Source organism: Falco naumanni, chromosome 11 (assembly GCF_017639655.2).
Source record: "Falco naumanni isolate bFalNau1 chromosome 11, bFalNau1.pat, whole genome shotgun sequence".
NCBI lineage: Eukaryota > Metazoa > Chordata > Aves > Falconiformes > Falconidae > Falco > Falco naumanni.
Genome location: NC_054064.1, coordinates 32,128,758 through 32,144,792, shown reverse-complemented (window position 1 = coordinate 32,144,792; position 16,035 = coordinate 32,128,758). Strand labels below are relative to the sequence as shown.

The following is a 16,035-nucleotide window of genomic DNA, read 5'->3' as shown; positions in this document are numbered from 1 at the left end:
ACATGAACAGCAACAACTGCAACTGACTTTGTTGTAATTTATATCCTATAGGTGAAGAGCATGGTACATCATTTGTATTTTGCTGACAAACTGGATGCGCCAAGAAAGAATCGTTTTCCTGAGCGTTTCATGGATGATGTAACTGCTTTGGTCAGCACAATTGCTGGTGATATAGTCTCTCGGTTTCAGAAGGTAATGGCAAACAATTAAACTGAACCCCAGTCAGAGCTCAGGCATCAGACCTCCTGCATGTTGTTTGCGGGTGCCTAGACCAGGAATTGCTTGAACACATACAGTGTGCTGCTCTTCATTTTCTTTCCCATTTTTCTTTTCCTTCTTTCTAGGATACAGAAATGGTCGAAAGGCTCAACACCAGTCTTGCGTTTTTCCTCAATGACCTGTTGTCTATTATGGACAGAGGATTTGTTTTTGCTCTTATTAAGACCTGCTACAAACAGGTGAATGCAGATAAATATTATGACTTAACTGTGAACTGTAGCATAGCCTATTAGTCTAACTTTCTTTGGACAGACAATAAAGTATAGGCACACAATTCTGGGATTCAGGTCTTTTTAGGGCAAGCAAGGCATTCTCAGTAGTGATTTAGAGTTTACGCCTCTCTGATTACACTCTCAAATGTGCATTAGGAGTAACTCCCTTGAGTGAACGGACATGCAGCGGGAAGAAAGAATTATTCCCTCTGTTCACCATGTTCAGAGTAATTGAATCCAAAATTAGTAGGAGGTTTTGTGAGGGAGCACCATGGTTTGTCAGCGGGTCTCTCAAGGACACATTGACCCTGTATGATCATATTGATCACCACGCTCCCTTTCCATCCTTCTGAGGATGCAGGGTCTCCTCCCCCATGAGGAGGGTTCCTACGTTAGGCATTGGGAAGCTTTTTTGCTTTATGTGTGGGAGGGAAATCACCTCGAACCACAAAGTTTTCATTTGACTAAAAACGTCTGTGCTGACACTGTCTACAAAGGAGATGACAAGGTATCAGGAGCTTAAGCTTGGACTCATTTTTGCCCCACAGTCTTTAAAACATTTTGTGTAAGGTGCAAGAACAGCAACATTTGAGCTTTGCTTACTGTATTTTAGCCAACCTGCATCTTTGACCTGTTAATGCATGACACTGTGTGGTCCTGCTTCTCACAACTCCCTACAGAAAACAATAGGATGGGGATATCGTATGTGAAGTACATAGTTCTTAATTTGCTTATATAAATATGGCTGTTATATACACCTTGTATTAATAGACATGCCGTTGGCTGGGCTGTGTGTGGCTCCTGTGCATCAGAGGTTTAATCTGTAGCACAAGGAGATGATGTGGATGTGACCATTTGATGATATCAAACTCTTCAGTTCTTGCTTCAGAAGTGTTTTTGGGGAGCAGTGGTGGGACAGGGGGCTCATGGCTGCATTTATACTCTTTTTTGGTGTTAACTGCAATTTTGTGGGATAAATTTGCCAGGTGTCTTCAAAGCTGTATTCCTTAACAAATCCAAGTAACCTGGCATCTTTAAGGCTGGACTTCCTTCGCATCATTTGCAGCCATGAACACTATGTCACCTTGAACTTACCCTGCAGCTTGCTCACACCACCTGCATCTCCATCACCATCTGTGTCTTCAGCAACTTCTCAGGTATGCTGTGACAAGGATCCTTTGTGAAAACACAAGCTGCGCTTTGTTCTGAGACTTAAATCGTATGAGGCAGTTGTATCACCTGTATTTTCAGTCTCTGCTTGCTAATATTTTTTCCAAGTGTTTATTTGGAAATTAGGTTTACATACCACATAGGTTTTGATTTATTTTGATCTTTTATTACTGAAAAAAGAATGCCCATATCCCTGTCCTCATAGAGACCACAGACTGTCCTTAGGGACTTAGTCCCCTCCTATATTGGAAAAACGCGTGAGCATGCATAAGTCACTAAAGAAAATGCTTTGTCCAGTGTTACCTTTTTCTTACAAAACAAGGATCTTTCTAGCACACTGTAGCCTAGTTGTAGCCTGCTCAGTAACAGTAATTTGAATTAACATGTCATTCAAGTGGATTAATTAGTTACAAAATTACATAAACTAAATCAAATTAAAGCCTTCTTAAGAACATCCATACCCGAGTTCAAAATTTAACTAATCCACTTTTAAAGGTGATTTGGCTTAACTTCCTTAAGGCCTGCCCTGTGGTGGGAAGGCAACAACAACAAATGATTAATAGAAGAGGTAGTGAGTGAGCTTGGATGTAACGTAAGTAGATGTGCCTAGATCCAAACAAAAAAGGGAAAAGGTAGTTTATGTGAGATGGTGTTCAATTCTGAAAAGTGCTTCTAATATATTTCATAAGCTTTGACTCTGTGTTCCAAGGGGCCTCATTATGCAACTTCTGAAACTTGATTTTTTCACAGAGTTCTGGGTTCTCCACAAATGTCCAAGACCAGAAGATTGCAAATATGTTTGAATTGTCTGTGCCTTTCCGCCAACAGCATTACTTGGCCGGGCTTGTGTTAACAGAACTGGCTGTCATTTTAGATCCTGATGCAGAAGGGTAAATCTTTACAATTTTTTTCCCCAAGAATTTTCTGTGATTCCAAGCAAATGGTGGATGCAAAGCAAGTTCTGGCATGGCCAGAATGGATTTGAATTTGTGAGCTGAAAAGATAAGAAACCAGTTCTTGAAGAATCCTCTTTTTTCTCCCTGCCCCTCATGTTTCTTACTTCCTTAGCTCTGACTCTGTAAACATGATTTCAATCACATTTTTCCAGCTGAGAAGAAGGGAAAGAGGTTCCTGCTGGAGCCCCCAGCTGCCACAGGGGCACTGCTGGAGCTCTAAGAGGAAAATAGCTTTTCTCAATTGTAACAAGAAAATAATTTTCATCATTTAGGAAGTTTCTGTTGCTGGTGGTTTTAAATGTTACCGCATATTTTGCCTGTGGTCCTCCCAGCTCTTTTAAAGCATAAATTATGCATTGATGAGGCCCCTGCGGGTTACATAAATAGACAAATACAGTCAAGCATGCAGAGTTTGTTGGTGACTTGCCTGGCTTGTGCAGCAAATAATTTTCTGAAGTAGGAGTGTAGCCTGTAGTCCTGACATCCAGTCTGTTACTTGTGTTATTTAGAGCTGCATTTCTGCCTTGCCTCTTTAAAATGGTTTTCAATGGAAATTATTGATTGCTTCCACAGTCCTAGGTTCTCTCACAGCCATTTTTCTCAAGGTGGACTCAGAAATATCAGCCGAGTCGACAAATGCTGATGATTCATGGTTAATTCTGCCCCTTTACCAAGAGGTCACAGGAGTTAAACATTCATTCTGTTTCCCGTTGGAGAAGAAAGTGATGCCATAAATTAGAATATTTTCTTGTATATGTACATAACACACCGCAGTCCCATTTTTTTTGCCTGAAATGGGAAAAGTGGCAAATTTTACCCATATACACTGTCTACAGAAATCCTTTTTGTAGCATAGGACCATCCTGTTCACTGGTTAGAAATCAGGTCCTGTCTTTTGCCCTTGTTCTTCACAAACTTTCTGTTCTGACCTACCTGCCTCTTGACTTTTCTCACCTTGCTATTCTCAGCAATTAAGCTTGGACCAGGTTGGTAGTCTCTGCCCAGCTGCGTAAAGGAGCTATCAGCATGATCTTGCTGGTGTCCACTGGGGAGACAGCTTCTTTCTCAAACCCTGTCCAGACAGGAAAAGGCCACTGATACCAGTTCAGCTCTGGAGATGCACTTTGAACAAAGCTCCTGAATTTTGGTGGAGATGTATACCAGCAATGCATTTGGAGTTTATTGTTTTCCAGAATGACTTGCAGTTGGCAGCTTACTAGCTGTTCTCAGGCTTCAGTGTTTGCCCTGGTAGATCCACCATATAAAGTAAAGCAGTTTGTTCAGCTCTGCTCTTCCCTTGCCCATGAAGACTATTAACAGTCATACAGTATCATCAGAGGGTTCAGACATGCCTGCCATTCAGGTGTTTTGGCCACCACTGGAAAAAGCTCAATATTCTTCCCAGTTGCATTATTCTGCAGCAGGAGTGGAGAGGGATGTCCATCTAGTTGCTTATCATGTTAGAGCTTTGCCTTAGGTCTTGAGAAGTGATACAGAGCCTTAAATGTGTTTTGCCCTTAGCAAAATATCTTAAATTTTAGCTCACCCATTTTATAAGAACTCTTTGGACAGACAAGACTGTGGTACCCTGGTGCCTGAAGGTGGTGCGTTAGACAGATCCCTTTGTGCTAGGTGCCGTACAGTGACGCGGTGCGGTACAGTCCTTCTCCAGAGCACTGGCAGCCTTGGAAGACATTACAACATGCAGATGATGGAAGCTAGCTGAATGTGAGAGTTACAGAGAGGAAGTCCATGCAGCTAGACCCTGAACAGATTGTCTCTGCAAACAGTGCTGTGGCGCTTTGTTTATTAACTCATACTGTTCATTTCATAGCGCCCATGTTGCCCGTATTGACTGATGGTACAAGGCAGAAGTGAGAAAATCGGAATTTGGCCCTCAGTATTCAGTGACAAAAGTCAATTTCCCAACACTGTGTGGTGTTGACACAAATTCAGGCCAGGGCTGAGGTAACAGAGGGGATGGTTGGAGGGTGGCAAGATCAGTTCATTGCATTATCAGCCAGAAAGTTGAATGGGCCATATTTCCTCCTCTTCGCTATGGATCGATCCACCACAGTACTTGCTCTGTTCTGGAAAAGCAAAAAAGAAATCCATGTAGCCCTAGGTTTGAAGAGTGCTGCTTTGTTTGGGTGTGTTTTCCCTATACGCAGTTCTGTGGCCTGCAGGGCAGTTTCCCTTGAACTGTTAGAAACACAACTCAGGTGCCACTCCTTCAAAATAATGCAAAGACTTTTCTTTAACCTTCATTTGAAGGAACCAGTCACTTAAATAAGCATTTCCTTCCTACTTGTTAAGGCTCTCCCTAATTATATAGACAAGGAATTCTAGGATCTCATTACAGCTTGATGAAAAACCACAGGAAGCATGTAGCTACAGCTAGCTGATGTCCTCCTAACCTGTACTGGTGTCGTTTTAATCATTGTAAACCCCCAACAACCCAGTCAAAGCCTCTCATCTTTTTTAACCAGAACTCAACTCTACTTTTCAGGTAAAGTGGATACTGCCTGAAATTCAGCACTTGTTTTAATACCTCAGGTCTGAACACTGAAGCTTATGTTTTGCTAATGCATAATGTATGAGCTTCCTTGGCTGCTTCATGCATGGGGTAAAGTTGTCTTCTTGGCCTGATTTGCCTACAGAAGCAAATAGCTACAGAGATACCTGCTATTTGCTCTGAGAGAGTTTTGCCTCTGTGTGGTGGCTGAGGGAATTGAAAGAAGCAGAGCGAGTTCTTGAGAGATTCAGGGGAATTTGTGTTTTCAAGGCATGAGCACCAAGTAGGCTCATGCAGGGTGCCCTGCAAAAGGGGTGGTGTTTGGGCTCTGCCATCATTTGCATCTTAATAATGAAGGCCATTTTTTGCTGTTTTTCCTTCTACCCTTCCATTTCTTTGGCACTTATTCAGAGTTACAGATCTGTAGTCTACTGTTTTGGTTGAATAATTTCATGGGGGGGTCAGGGGACTGAAGCAGAACCTTCTTCATCATTTGATAAAAGCAATGTTCTGTCTTAGGAGGGCTTTTCTCTCTGTAAATGGTGTTAAATAGAAACAAAAAAAGAACACAACAAATGGTTTCGCTAAATCCACTGTCCTCTCAAGTTTCTCTCCCTGTTTTCCATATTCCCTAAGTTCTCCTAATGGTCTTTAGTAAACTCAATACTTCAGCATAGCAGTAGCTGGGACTTTGGTTTTGTATGGAAAATATGAGAGTCCTTACATTATATTGGGTGTGCACTTCTGCAAGATATTTTTGTACGTTTTATATGGCTTAGTGGAAAGCCAGCCGTTTGTCAAATCCGTGGGAGATCAAAAAAAAATGTGCAGTGGGTTTATGTAAAGTTAAAAATAAAACCCAGGCGTTTTTTTTCTTTTTTGAAGCCCTTTAGTTACAAAGTATAGTTTGCTTTGAAGATATTAACTAATCTGCTTGACCCAACTCTCTCTTAACAGTTTATTTGGATTGCATAAGAAGGTCATCAATATGGTACACAATTTACTGTCCAGTCATGACTCAGATCCACGGTATGCTGACCCACAGGTAAAGGCCCGGGTGGCCATGCTATATCTACCTCTGATTGGCGTGATCATGGAAACCGTGCCTCAGCTTTATGACTTTACAGGTATTTTATATTCTGTGCTTTGAGTATACGTTCACCTGCTCACGGGACTTGAGTGTTTGGGTGGTAAAACTGACCTACAAACCCCTTTAGTGTTGGATGAGATAGTTTCTATTTCTGAATTATAACTTTGACATGTTTTCACATCCATTTCCTAAACTGCACTTGCAAAATGTATCTTCAGTGACTGTTAACATTCAAAAGCTGCACTTGCTTGCATGAAGTGAAGAACTAGCAAGGCATTTTAGTTTACAGCTGGCTGGCTACTGTGTATGTGTAGCCAGCCTCCCCATATGCCTTTGACCTGCTTAAAAAGTCACCCCGCATACTGTACAATTCTCACAGCAATTCCAAAGGATAAGCAGAGTTCCTCTTCTTCCTCTCAGTGTGTGCGCTGTCAGCAGTTCATTTCAGGGGTGCTTTGTGCAGTGCCCTGAAGAGCAGCAGAGGTGGGTTACTTCAGACCCGGGCAGGGAGTCCAATCTGGGATAGTTTGGAATTTGGAGTTGTCTTCTACATCCTTTGAATTTAATGACAAATAAAGCTGCAAGCAAAGATTTGGCGTGAAGTATTCAAAGGGACAAAAGGTCTATTTTCAGAAACATTCTAGATACTGAGGCTGTGTGGGTTGCATTTGAAAATGGTTGTTTTCTTTGCTTTGCATGACCTGAAATAATAGTCCTGTTTACTTGGATCCCATGAGTGTGATGATTTTCAGTTTGCATTCCTAGACTGTTCAATGAAACTAGCACTGTGGAGGGAGGCTGGGGAGAGAAGCTTTTGAGTTTGGGGATTGACTAGATGCACGTGTTTCTCTGCAGAGAGTCACAATCAGCGAGGGAGGCCAAGCTGTGTCGCTGTTGATGATTACGAAAGCGAGGGTGGAAGCATGATAAGCCAGACAGTTGCCATGGCCATCGCAGGAACATCTGTCCCGCAGCTCACCCGGCCCAGCAGTTTTCTACTCACCTCATCGGTACAAAGCCATTTCTCCTTATTCCTTGACCCTCCACCTGTGTCAACAAGCAAATATTTACGCATGCAGGTCCTGGACTCATATCGGTTTGCAGCTGGGTGTTACCCAGGGAGGCAGAGGGTGAAAGACAAGGGGGAGCAAATCATGTTTGCATGTTGTTCTGCCTGTTTCAGAGAGGATATAAGAAAATGCCAAGCAGGGATAAAAATCAACAAACCTCAGAAAAGAGAAAAATTTTTGAAACAATCTGATAAAAGCTCTGTGAAGTGCAATAGTCGTTATGACCTCTAAGCCCTAAGCAAAAATTCCTACCACATCTAAACCCCACCTAGCTGAAAACATACATGGGCCATTTCCCCTGTTTTCTGCACAGGGAGAGAATCCTCTTGATTCCAGTAGCAGGCAGGCCATTCCATTTCCCCATCCTCCTCCCTTTAGTCCTGTCAGGACCCTATTTTGCTGGGGTTTACATGCACTCAAAGTGAGACACCGATACATACATGTGATAATGAATGGAGCCCCTCTGCTTGACTGTTAACCTGCAGGAGGTTGTTAAAGGCATCTTGAGGGAAGTGGGTATTGGCTGCCTGAACTGAAACTCATTCATATAACGTGATTATTCTGGTTCAAACTGGTGCTTCACTCTTGCAGCTCGACTGTCTGTGGGCTCCACTGAACTGTTGGGTTGGGAAGGAGAAACGTGTATCTCCCAGTTGTTAGTAAAAAATGTCTGTTCTCCTTCTGTTCCTATTTGGTAGTTATTCAGGCTGGGGTGGTAGCTGGTGCAGATCCATTTGGTGATGGAGTGTTTGAATGCGAAATACAGTGTGGCAAATGTCTTGACCTGTCTGTTTTAGAGTGGCAGGCAGCACTCCACCTTCTCAACGGAGTCCAGCCGCAGCCTTCTGATCTGTCTCTTGTGGGTGCTCAAGAATGCAGATGAGAGTGTCTTGCAGAAATGGTTCACAGACCTGTCAGTGTTGCAGCTCAATCGCCTGCTGGATTTGCTTTATCTTTGTGTATCCTGCTTTGAATACAAGGTACTGCTATACTGTTTAAACCTCCTGAAGTTCCTTCTAGGGCTTGCTGAGAAAGTTTACACTCCCATCCTTTACACGACTGCAGAAAGGCATTTCCTGCTCTCTCCTAAGTATTTCCTGTATTCACAACCCCAAGGCTAAGCACGTCTCTGTGCAACCTCTAGCCTTTTTCCATGTTTACTTTTCAGCCATGCAAGTGTCCATGCCTTGTTTCATTTAAGCAGTTTGTGTTGCTTTACACTCATCTTGGAACTGCTGTAGGGCAAGGGGATAGCTCTTGGGCATCTTGCTTGCTATCAACAAGAAGAGAGTTTTCTGTAGCAATGCTGGAGTCTAGGTAGATTAGCTAGCTAACAGTAAAACCTGTATTCCTTGCTTGCTGTGTATCTTTAGACAGGAAAGATATTTTGACTTGTTAATACTTAAAAAATATCCCAGATTGAAAGGATCACCACTCATGGTCTCATTTGAAACTTGCAGGGCAAGAAAGTATTTGAAAGAATGAACAGTCTGACATTCAAGAAGTCAAAAGACATGAGAGCCAAACTTGAAGAAGCTATTTTGGGAAGCATAGGGGCAAGGCAGGAAATGGTTCGAAGAAGCAGAGGGCAGCTAGGTGAGTAGTCTTCTGTGCTGTCCCCTTTTTCCAAAAACTGCTACTCCCATCCCCAACAGTTACTTGCAGCCACCTGTAGTATGGGATTCTACCCATCAAGATCTTCAGGCAAAGAAACCCCTAGGAAAAGCTGTTTGCAGCTGGCATTGCGCTTCACTGGGTCTGCAAAATCTCTGCACTTTTCATGAGTTCCATCTGCAGGCAGTTTATTTGTTACTTGCTTGCTTTTGTGTGCATGTGATCACGTCTCACTTATGGGGTGTTCTTGCCTGAACTTCCTCCACTGTAGCATCTTTCAGAGCCACGTTCTAGTACGTCCTGTGCAAGGATCAGAGTGGAAAACAAACTGCCTGATCTTGCTTTGATAGCTCTGAAAACACCTGGATATTTCTGCTAACTTAATGAGTCTTGAAATAGCCAGTAGTTGTGGTAACAAGCACCTTCTGATGATTTTTGCTGTTTATGTTGTTGGGGAGGAGGGGTGGCCCAGGGTTTAGGATGAGAATCAGAACTGTGGTTTTGTCTCTGACTCTGCCACAAGCCTCCTGGTACATGTGAGCCAGTCATTGTGGGCTAAGCTGAATAAATATTTTAGAGCCATAATTAATGAATCACTTCAGAGAGATGGGGACCTTTGTGGGTTTTTTCTTAATCTGGCCTGATTGCCTTTATTACTTGAAATTCACCTGCCCTCCCAGCAGTGAGAATAAAGACATAGAAGACCGTGAGGTAGGAAGGGGGGTCTCAGCACCACTCTGAGAACATCACTGTGTGCTGGTTAAGAACAGCAATGTCAGACTGCTGAGGATTGCCACACCCAGGCTCCTTATGTAGTCTGAGGAAGGTGCTTTTCTCACCAGCCCTGATAGCTGCCTGCCTGATTTGAGTATCTCAGCTGCCTCTCTCCGTTAGCTCTAGAGTGAGCTGGTGTGTGGCAATGCACGAAGTGGTCTGTGTTGCTCGTTGCTCTCTTGCATACAAAACTGCTGCAAGTAAAGTTGCCTCTCGTGCCACTCAGCAGTGACAGAATTAGGGGGCATGTAAACATCTTGGGTGAGTGCCACAGCCTTGGCCTCTAAGAAGTCATTGTTTGCTGTCAACTATCACTTGTGAACAAATCTAGGGTTGCTACCCATGCAAAAAAAATTAGCATTAGATGACTGCTGTTGTTTTGATATTATCCTGCAGAGAGAAGTCCTTCTGGGAGCGCGTTTGGAAGTCAAGAGAATTTGAGATGGAGAAAGGATATGACTCACTGGCGTCAAAACACAGAAAAGCTTGACAAGTAACTCTACCTTATCCTTCTGCATTAACAATGTGACAATGCCTGTGAGAACACAGGGTCTCTCTCCCTGTAGAAGGTCAATGGCAGCAGTCCACTTAGCTCTCATGCAAGCGAGTTTGGGCCCTCAGCTGGAACAGGGCTGGCAGTGTGCAAACAGATTTTAGTGCAACACTGCCCTGTCTAACTCTTTGCTTTTCCACTGTCTCTTGCTTTCTTAGATTTAAAAATGGGATTTAAAGAGACTGATGTAATCCATTACCTTCTTAAAACCCTGTAGTAAGCTGTAATTTAGAGAGAAGGTCCATTAACAGTTTTCACAGATAGCATATATAGCTCATGTCATATTTCCTTTATTCCATAAGAGCATTCTGGAGTTGTCAAAGCTCGCTTTCCTTTCCTGTCCTAATCCATCACTTTGATTGTTTTTCCACATGTGCTGTGCTTTTAGAAGCCACAAACCAGCCAGGTACTGTAGCATTGGTGTGCAGTTCTTATAAATTGCCATTTTGTACATCTGCAGACTCAATCATCACAGTGTTGTTTGTGATGCTTGGCAGAAGTTTTCAGTGTGTGTGCACAACTGATTGGAATGAGCTCTTTCTGCTTATTACACCCGTTTCCTTTAAAATTCCCTCTCTTGGTGTGGTTTAATCCAGAGGGCTCAGGAGTTGTGTTTGAGCTTCGCTATGCACGTTTTCTGTTTCCTCAAATTGCAACCTGCAGTCTCCGTCCTCCCAGCAAAAGAGTTGTTCCTAATCCTAGGAAAGTAGCCTCAGCCCAAGTGAAGCTCTGAAGAAACTGAGATATAGTGTCCTCGAAGTCCAGATGAGAGATCAGGCCAAATGATACCCTTAAAGACATTGACTCTTCCTGGAGTAGAAAGTACATCTTTACAGCTTCTAATTGCTTTGTCCAACACAAGAATGCAGTCTCATTTTATGTTGAGTAGTGGCTTTTTGTCCAAGACTCCAGTCCTGTTGAGGCATCAGGAAAGCCAAATGACCAGTGTGTTCCAACCTGCTAATGAAGTGTAGGTACAAATTCTGCCACGGTGCAACTCCAGAGCTGTGGACAGAGTTACACTAGATTAAAATTTGGCCTGAAGAACTCATCAGTTCACTGCTGGCACTGAATCTGAGCCCACTTCTTTCCAGAAGGAGCTCACATACATGTTAAACAGCTGTGGAATAACTTGATGGTCAAAGAATGGTATCTTACTACACAAAATAATCTTCTTGGATAACTCTGGAAACTTGCTTTTTGATCCATACTTGCTCACTGTGACTTGAGTCGATCACACTCCACTGCTATGACACTGCAAGTGTGTCCTGCATGCATAGGTAGAGTCTGGCCCTTTGAAACCTAATAAGCAAGACATTTCACACCGAGAATTGTGCACAGCTAATTGTAGGTGGTATTATTTTATGCAGATGGTATTATTTCATATAGGGCCAGACCCCAAGCCTTCATGTTCTGGAGCCTGAAGAGTAGATTATTGAGTGTATGGCCCAGCTCCCAGGGGAAGCAGAGTGTGGCAGGGGAGGGTTGCTGCAATATTCAGGTCCAAGAGCCGAGTCAGCTGCCATCCTCTTTGTTGTGTATTTTGCTTGGATTTTGTCAGTTCCCATGGGTCACACTCCTGCTGTGATTTGGCCTGGTATGTGTCTGCTGGAGATGGCACCTGTGGTAGGGCAGGCCATGGTTGGACTCTTTAAATACACTACTGGATCTTTGCCAAAGGCAGCTCATGCCACTGAATTTTGGTGGTTGCTGCCGAGTTCCTGGGCCACCGGTGTGAGTGGGTGTATGAATTTTGTAAGACTTTCCAGGAAAATGAGTGCGTGGCGTATAAGAGCAAAATTGTGGTTTTTCTTGGAGATTTCTTGGAGAGGAAGGTATTCTTCAAGAACTGTAATGTAACGTGGCTTAAAAGGACAAAGATTGCACCCTCGCAGTATGCCCTCTGTGCTACGGCTGGTCTAGCTGCTAGGGTCAACAGTGCAGATACACTAGCTCGTGTAGCACCACCTTGTGTCCATAGCCTATAACATAAAACCATATGTTCTGTTCCTGGTTGTGCTGTTGCATGCCTAACGATGCTACTAAACCAGTTTTGAGTTGGATTTTGATTCTAAACTGTTGTGGTGTTCCTAAAAGAGTAACAAAGTGTCAGAAAGTAGCGTGATCTCTCCTAGCATGATCAACGTAAATCCTGTGTAAGTTTGTATATGTAAAAAACCAAGTCTTTCTTCCTGTCCCGTAATGGTTGTATTGAAATATCCTTGTAGTGTTGTCTGGTAATAAAAATATGCGTTTTAACTGGGAGTTTTTTCACTAATGAGAAAATATTTTTGACTGGAAAGTATGTACATCTACTACTTAAACAGAAAGTAATTTTATTGCTTTCTTTTGTCTGATTAGATCGAGAGCAGAGATAGAACACGAGGCACTTATCGATGGAAATCTTGCAACGGAAGCCAATCTGATTATTTTGGATACACTGGAGATAGTTGTACAGGTAAGTGTGATAAGAAAATAGAGATGTAATAGCATTATGATCACCTGGCCAGGCAGCAGTTTGTTAAACAAAACCGTCCTGCGGCTTTTAACTGCCTCAATGCTATCAGAACTGTTCAGCTTTTCTGCTGCAGTGGGATAGGTGGTAATGCCTCTTCTAGTCCTCAGCCTGTAACGATCTGGTTTGACATTGCAATAGCTTCCTTTAGTCCTCTTGGAAGTTGTTCCATTTTTGAAGTATAAGAAGTCGTTGTTCAAAAACTCAGTAATGAACTGGAAACAATTCTGAAGTCCTTCCTTATTCTGATTGCTGTAGTCCTTCCCAAATCTGCCTCAAGTCCTTAGGTTCCAGGTCAGCCTCCTGTATCTGTGCTTACTTTGCACGGTGCAGGAAAGCTTCCAGGCTCCTTGGTCTGTGTGTGCAGGTGAGCAAGGACACGTGGCAGTTTTGTCCCCTGCTTTCTGTACAAATGGAACCTGGGCATGGGCTGGAAGCAGGCAGCAGCAGGCTTACCAGATCTGTGTGAGCTGCAGAGACAGCCAGGAATCCCAAGAGTTGCACTTTGCACCTGAATAATCTACCTAGAGGCCAGCTACAGACCTTCCCTCTAGTAGAACAAGGTCCCCAAAGGTCAGAGTCTCACTGGGTGGAAAGCATCATTATTTCTGTAATGAAACAGGTCACGTTTTGATTACCTGGGGGTTGATTCAGTAATGTGACTGTTTTGCAGGCCCAGCTAAGTGGGTGATTTCTCCATGCCAGAGGGCTTTTCAGCAGAGTTCTTCTCCCTCTCTCTCTCTTATACACACACGAACACGCATGGAAGGTTAATTTTTGCTCATGCAACTCTTGGTTTACTTTTGACTACAGACTGTTTCTGTGACGGAGTCCAAAGAGAGTATCCTCGGTGGGGTGCTGAAAGTGCTTCTGCACAGCATGGCCTGCAACCAGAGTGCACTTTATCTCCAACACTGCTTCGCCACACAGAGGGCTTTGGTTTCAAAGGTGAATTCTCTGCAGATGCTATAATATATCCTGAGCAGCACTAATGGAGATAGAACTTTTTCTTCCTTTGCATTGGGGTCACTTCACCAAGCGTTTTTTATCTTGCACAGTATCGATTTTCAGGAAGTGTGATCGGGAGATTGATAAAACCTGACTGGTTTTCATGATCAGTACCTGTATTTATGCATGTTGGGTTTGACAGCTGCACACAGAGGTGTGGTTCACACAGTTTGAGTGTGGTGTGGGTTCCTGCTGGTTGGCAATAAATGGGCAGAGGCACCTAGTTTAGGCGGGACCACAAAGCACAGGTGGAATTTAAGCTGTATGAATCTCACTTAAAATGGATTTGTTTTACTGGGCCCTTCACTTAAACAGTTTTCTGGTTTCTCTAAGTGTACTGGGAAAAGCTCAAAGTTTTAAGCCTGAGCTTTTGGAACTGATTTGAATCAGTGTCATGGGTGTAGATGTAGGAGCAAGTTGTGGGGGCAGGTAAAAGAAGTTGCCTTCCAGTGCTGCCAGTGAGTATGCTTGGCCTTACTGTAAAAGTGAAGTAATTGAAATTAGCATCAGCCCCCTCAAAACAGAGGGGACTGAACTTCCTGTCATGCCAGTGTATGCTCATTGCTGAGGGTTGCCCTGCCTTTTTGTCTGAGTGCTCATTCCTGTCTGTCCCAGCACTAATTTTTTCATTTGCTTTTTTTCCAGTTCCCTGAGCTGCTGTTTGAAGAAGAGACTGAGCAGTGTGCAGATCTTTGCTTGAGGCTCCTGAGACACTGTAGCAGCAGTATCAGCACGATACGGTCACATGCAAGCGCCTCTCTTTACCTACTGATGAGGCAAAACTTTGAGATTGGGAACGTGAGTACCCTGCTGCACTTTATTAGGTTATTACCTGTAAAGTGATTGGGGATTCCTGGATGGAGCTCTGTGTATTCCTGTGGGAGAAGGGCTGTTGGAGGGCTTACCATCAAAACAAGTGTGACAGGCAAAGGGTAAAGAGGCATGCAGCAGTGACATGACTTTGCCTAGCTCCTGATCTTGCAGCACCTCACACTGCTGATCAGTGCATAAGAGGAGTGTCCAGTCTCCAGTGTCAGGGTCTGAGCTGTATGCCCAGAATCTCTTTGCAGGCAAGTTGCCTCTTGTGTTGGTTTATAGAGAGATGCAGAGCCCTGCCTGGAATATCCACTGCGAGAGTTTACAAACATGTCTGTTTGGAAGGTTTTTACACTCTTCAGAATGGACAATTTGCATTCATGGTGCTGTTTGGAGGAACTCTCCTATGCCTTGCACGCCTCTAGGTGAGAGCAGAAACAGCCACATGGCCCTTTCTGTGGCAGAGCTACATGTCCTTTATGAAAGGGCTGTGTAAGTGGAGGTGAGTTAGCAATGCTGGGATTTTGTTTTCATTCAGATCTTACCTCTAATTACATCTTTGCTTGACTCACTCATCTGCACTTTAAATTGTCAAGAAAATTCCCTGCATTAACTCTTTGAGTTGGTATTTTGCAGGCATACATGTAGCTATGTATCACAAAGTGCTTCTCCAGACATCTTTGTTCACACTGCTTTGGTTACAGTCCGCTACAGTGGGTAGCAGAACTGGAGGGACCCACTGGTTCTGGGCCCAGGGGCTGTTAGTGGATTGATAGCGGCAAGTTAACAGGGGCTCCAGTTTTTAGGCTACACCAAACCAAAAGCAACTGTCTAGAATGAAGGCTGTATCATGAGAGGGAATTGAGCATCATCCTCTTCAGGGTATGTGAGAGGAGTGCGTACAGAAGGAGAGAAAACTAAAACTTTTGCAGGAGAACCTTCACCTGGAAGTAGATAATGCTGTCATCGGATTATGAAGTTCAGCATCACCAGAGGTTTATTGTAATCACTGCTCTCAGACAGCCCTTTTCACAAAACTGGAGGTTTGTTTTTAGTGTCAGGTATCTGTCAGGAGGAGGGTACAATGACCAGAGCACTGATGTTGCAGCAGACCGTTGCAGTATCTCCAGGTGGTACCGTAACAATATCTCTGTTGCAGAACTTTGCCAGAGTGAAAATGCAAGTGACTATGTCTCTCTCATCCCTGGTGGGGACATCCCAGAACTTCAATGAAGAATATTTGCGACGTTCCCTGAAGACCATTTTGACATATGCTGAAGAAGATTTGGAACTTAGGGAGACAACATTTCCTGATCAGGTAGAAGAAATGGTCTAGTGGAAGGTGTCCTGGCCCGTGGCAGAGGGGTTGGAACTAGATGATCTTTAAGGTCCTTTCCAATCCAAAACATCCCATGATTCTATGACTCTATGAAATACCAGAAGAGAAACGTGTAATTCATTAA

General features: G+C 43.5%; 1 protein-coding gene across 7 annotated transcripts in view; it reads left to right on the top strand.

The window, feature by feature from the left end:
• The window catches only part of DOCK7 (dedicator of cytokinesis 7), a 107,006-nt gene that overhangs the window by 73,290 nt on the left and 17,681 nt on the right, over nt 1-16,035 (top strand). For all 7 annotated transcript variants that reach the window (XM_040610069.1, XM_040610068.1, XM_040610067.1 and 4 more), the window contains 13 exons: nt 52-192; nt 345-458; nt 1,478-1,648; nt 2,412-2,551; nt 6,090-6,259; nt 7,078-7,232; nt 8,090-8,272; nt 8,753-8,888; nt 10,077-10,173; nt 12,595-12,691; nt 13,562-13,696; nt 14,402-14,554; nt 15,732-15,890. In XM_040610069.1, coding sequence (XP_040466003.1) covers nt 52-192; nt 345-458; nt 1,478-1,648; nt 2,412-2,551; nt 6,090-6,259; nt 7,078-7,232; nt 8,090-8,272; nt 8,753-8,888; nt 10,077-10,173; nt 12,595-12,691; nt 13,562-13,696; nt 14,402-14,554; nt 15,732-15,890 — 1,851 coding nt within the window. The remainder of the gene's footprint in view (nt 1-51; nt 193-344; nt 459-1,477; nt 1,649-2,411; nt 2,552-6,089; nt 6,260-7,077; nt 7,233-8,089; nt 8,273-8,752; nt 8,889-10,076; nt 10,174-12,594; nt 12,692-13,561; nt 13,697-14,401; nt 14,555-15,731; nt 15,891-16,035) is intronic.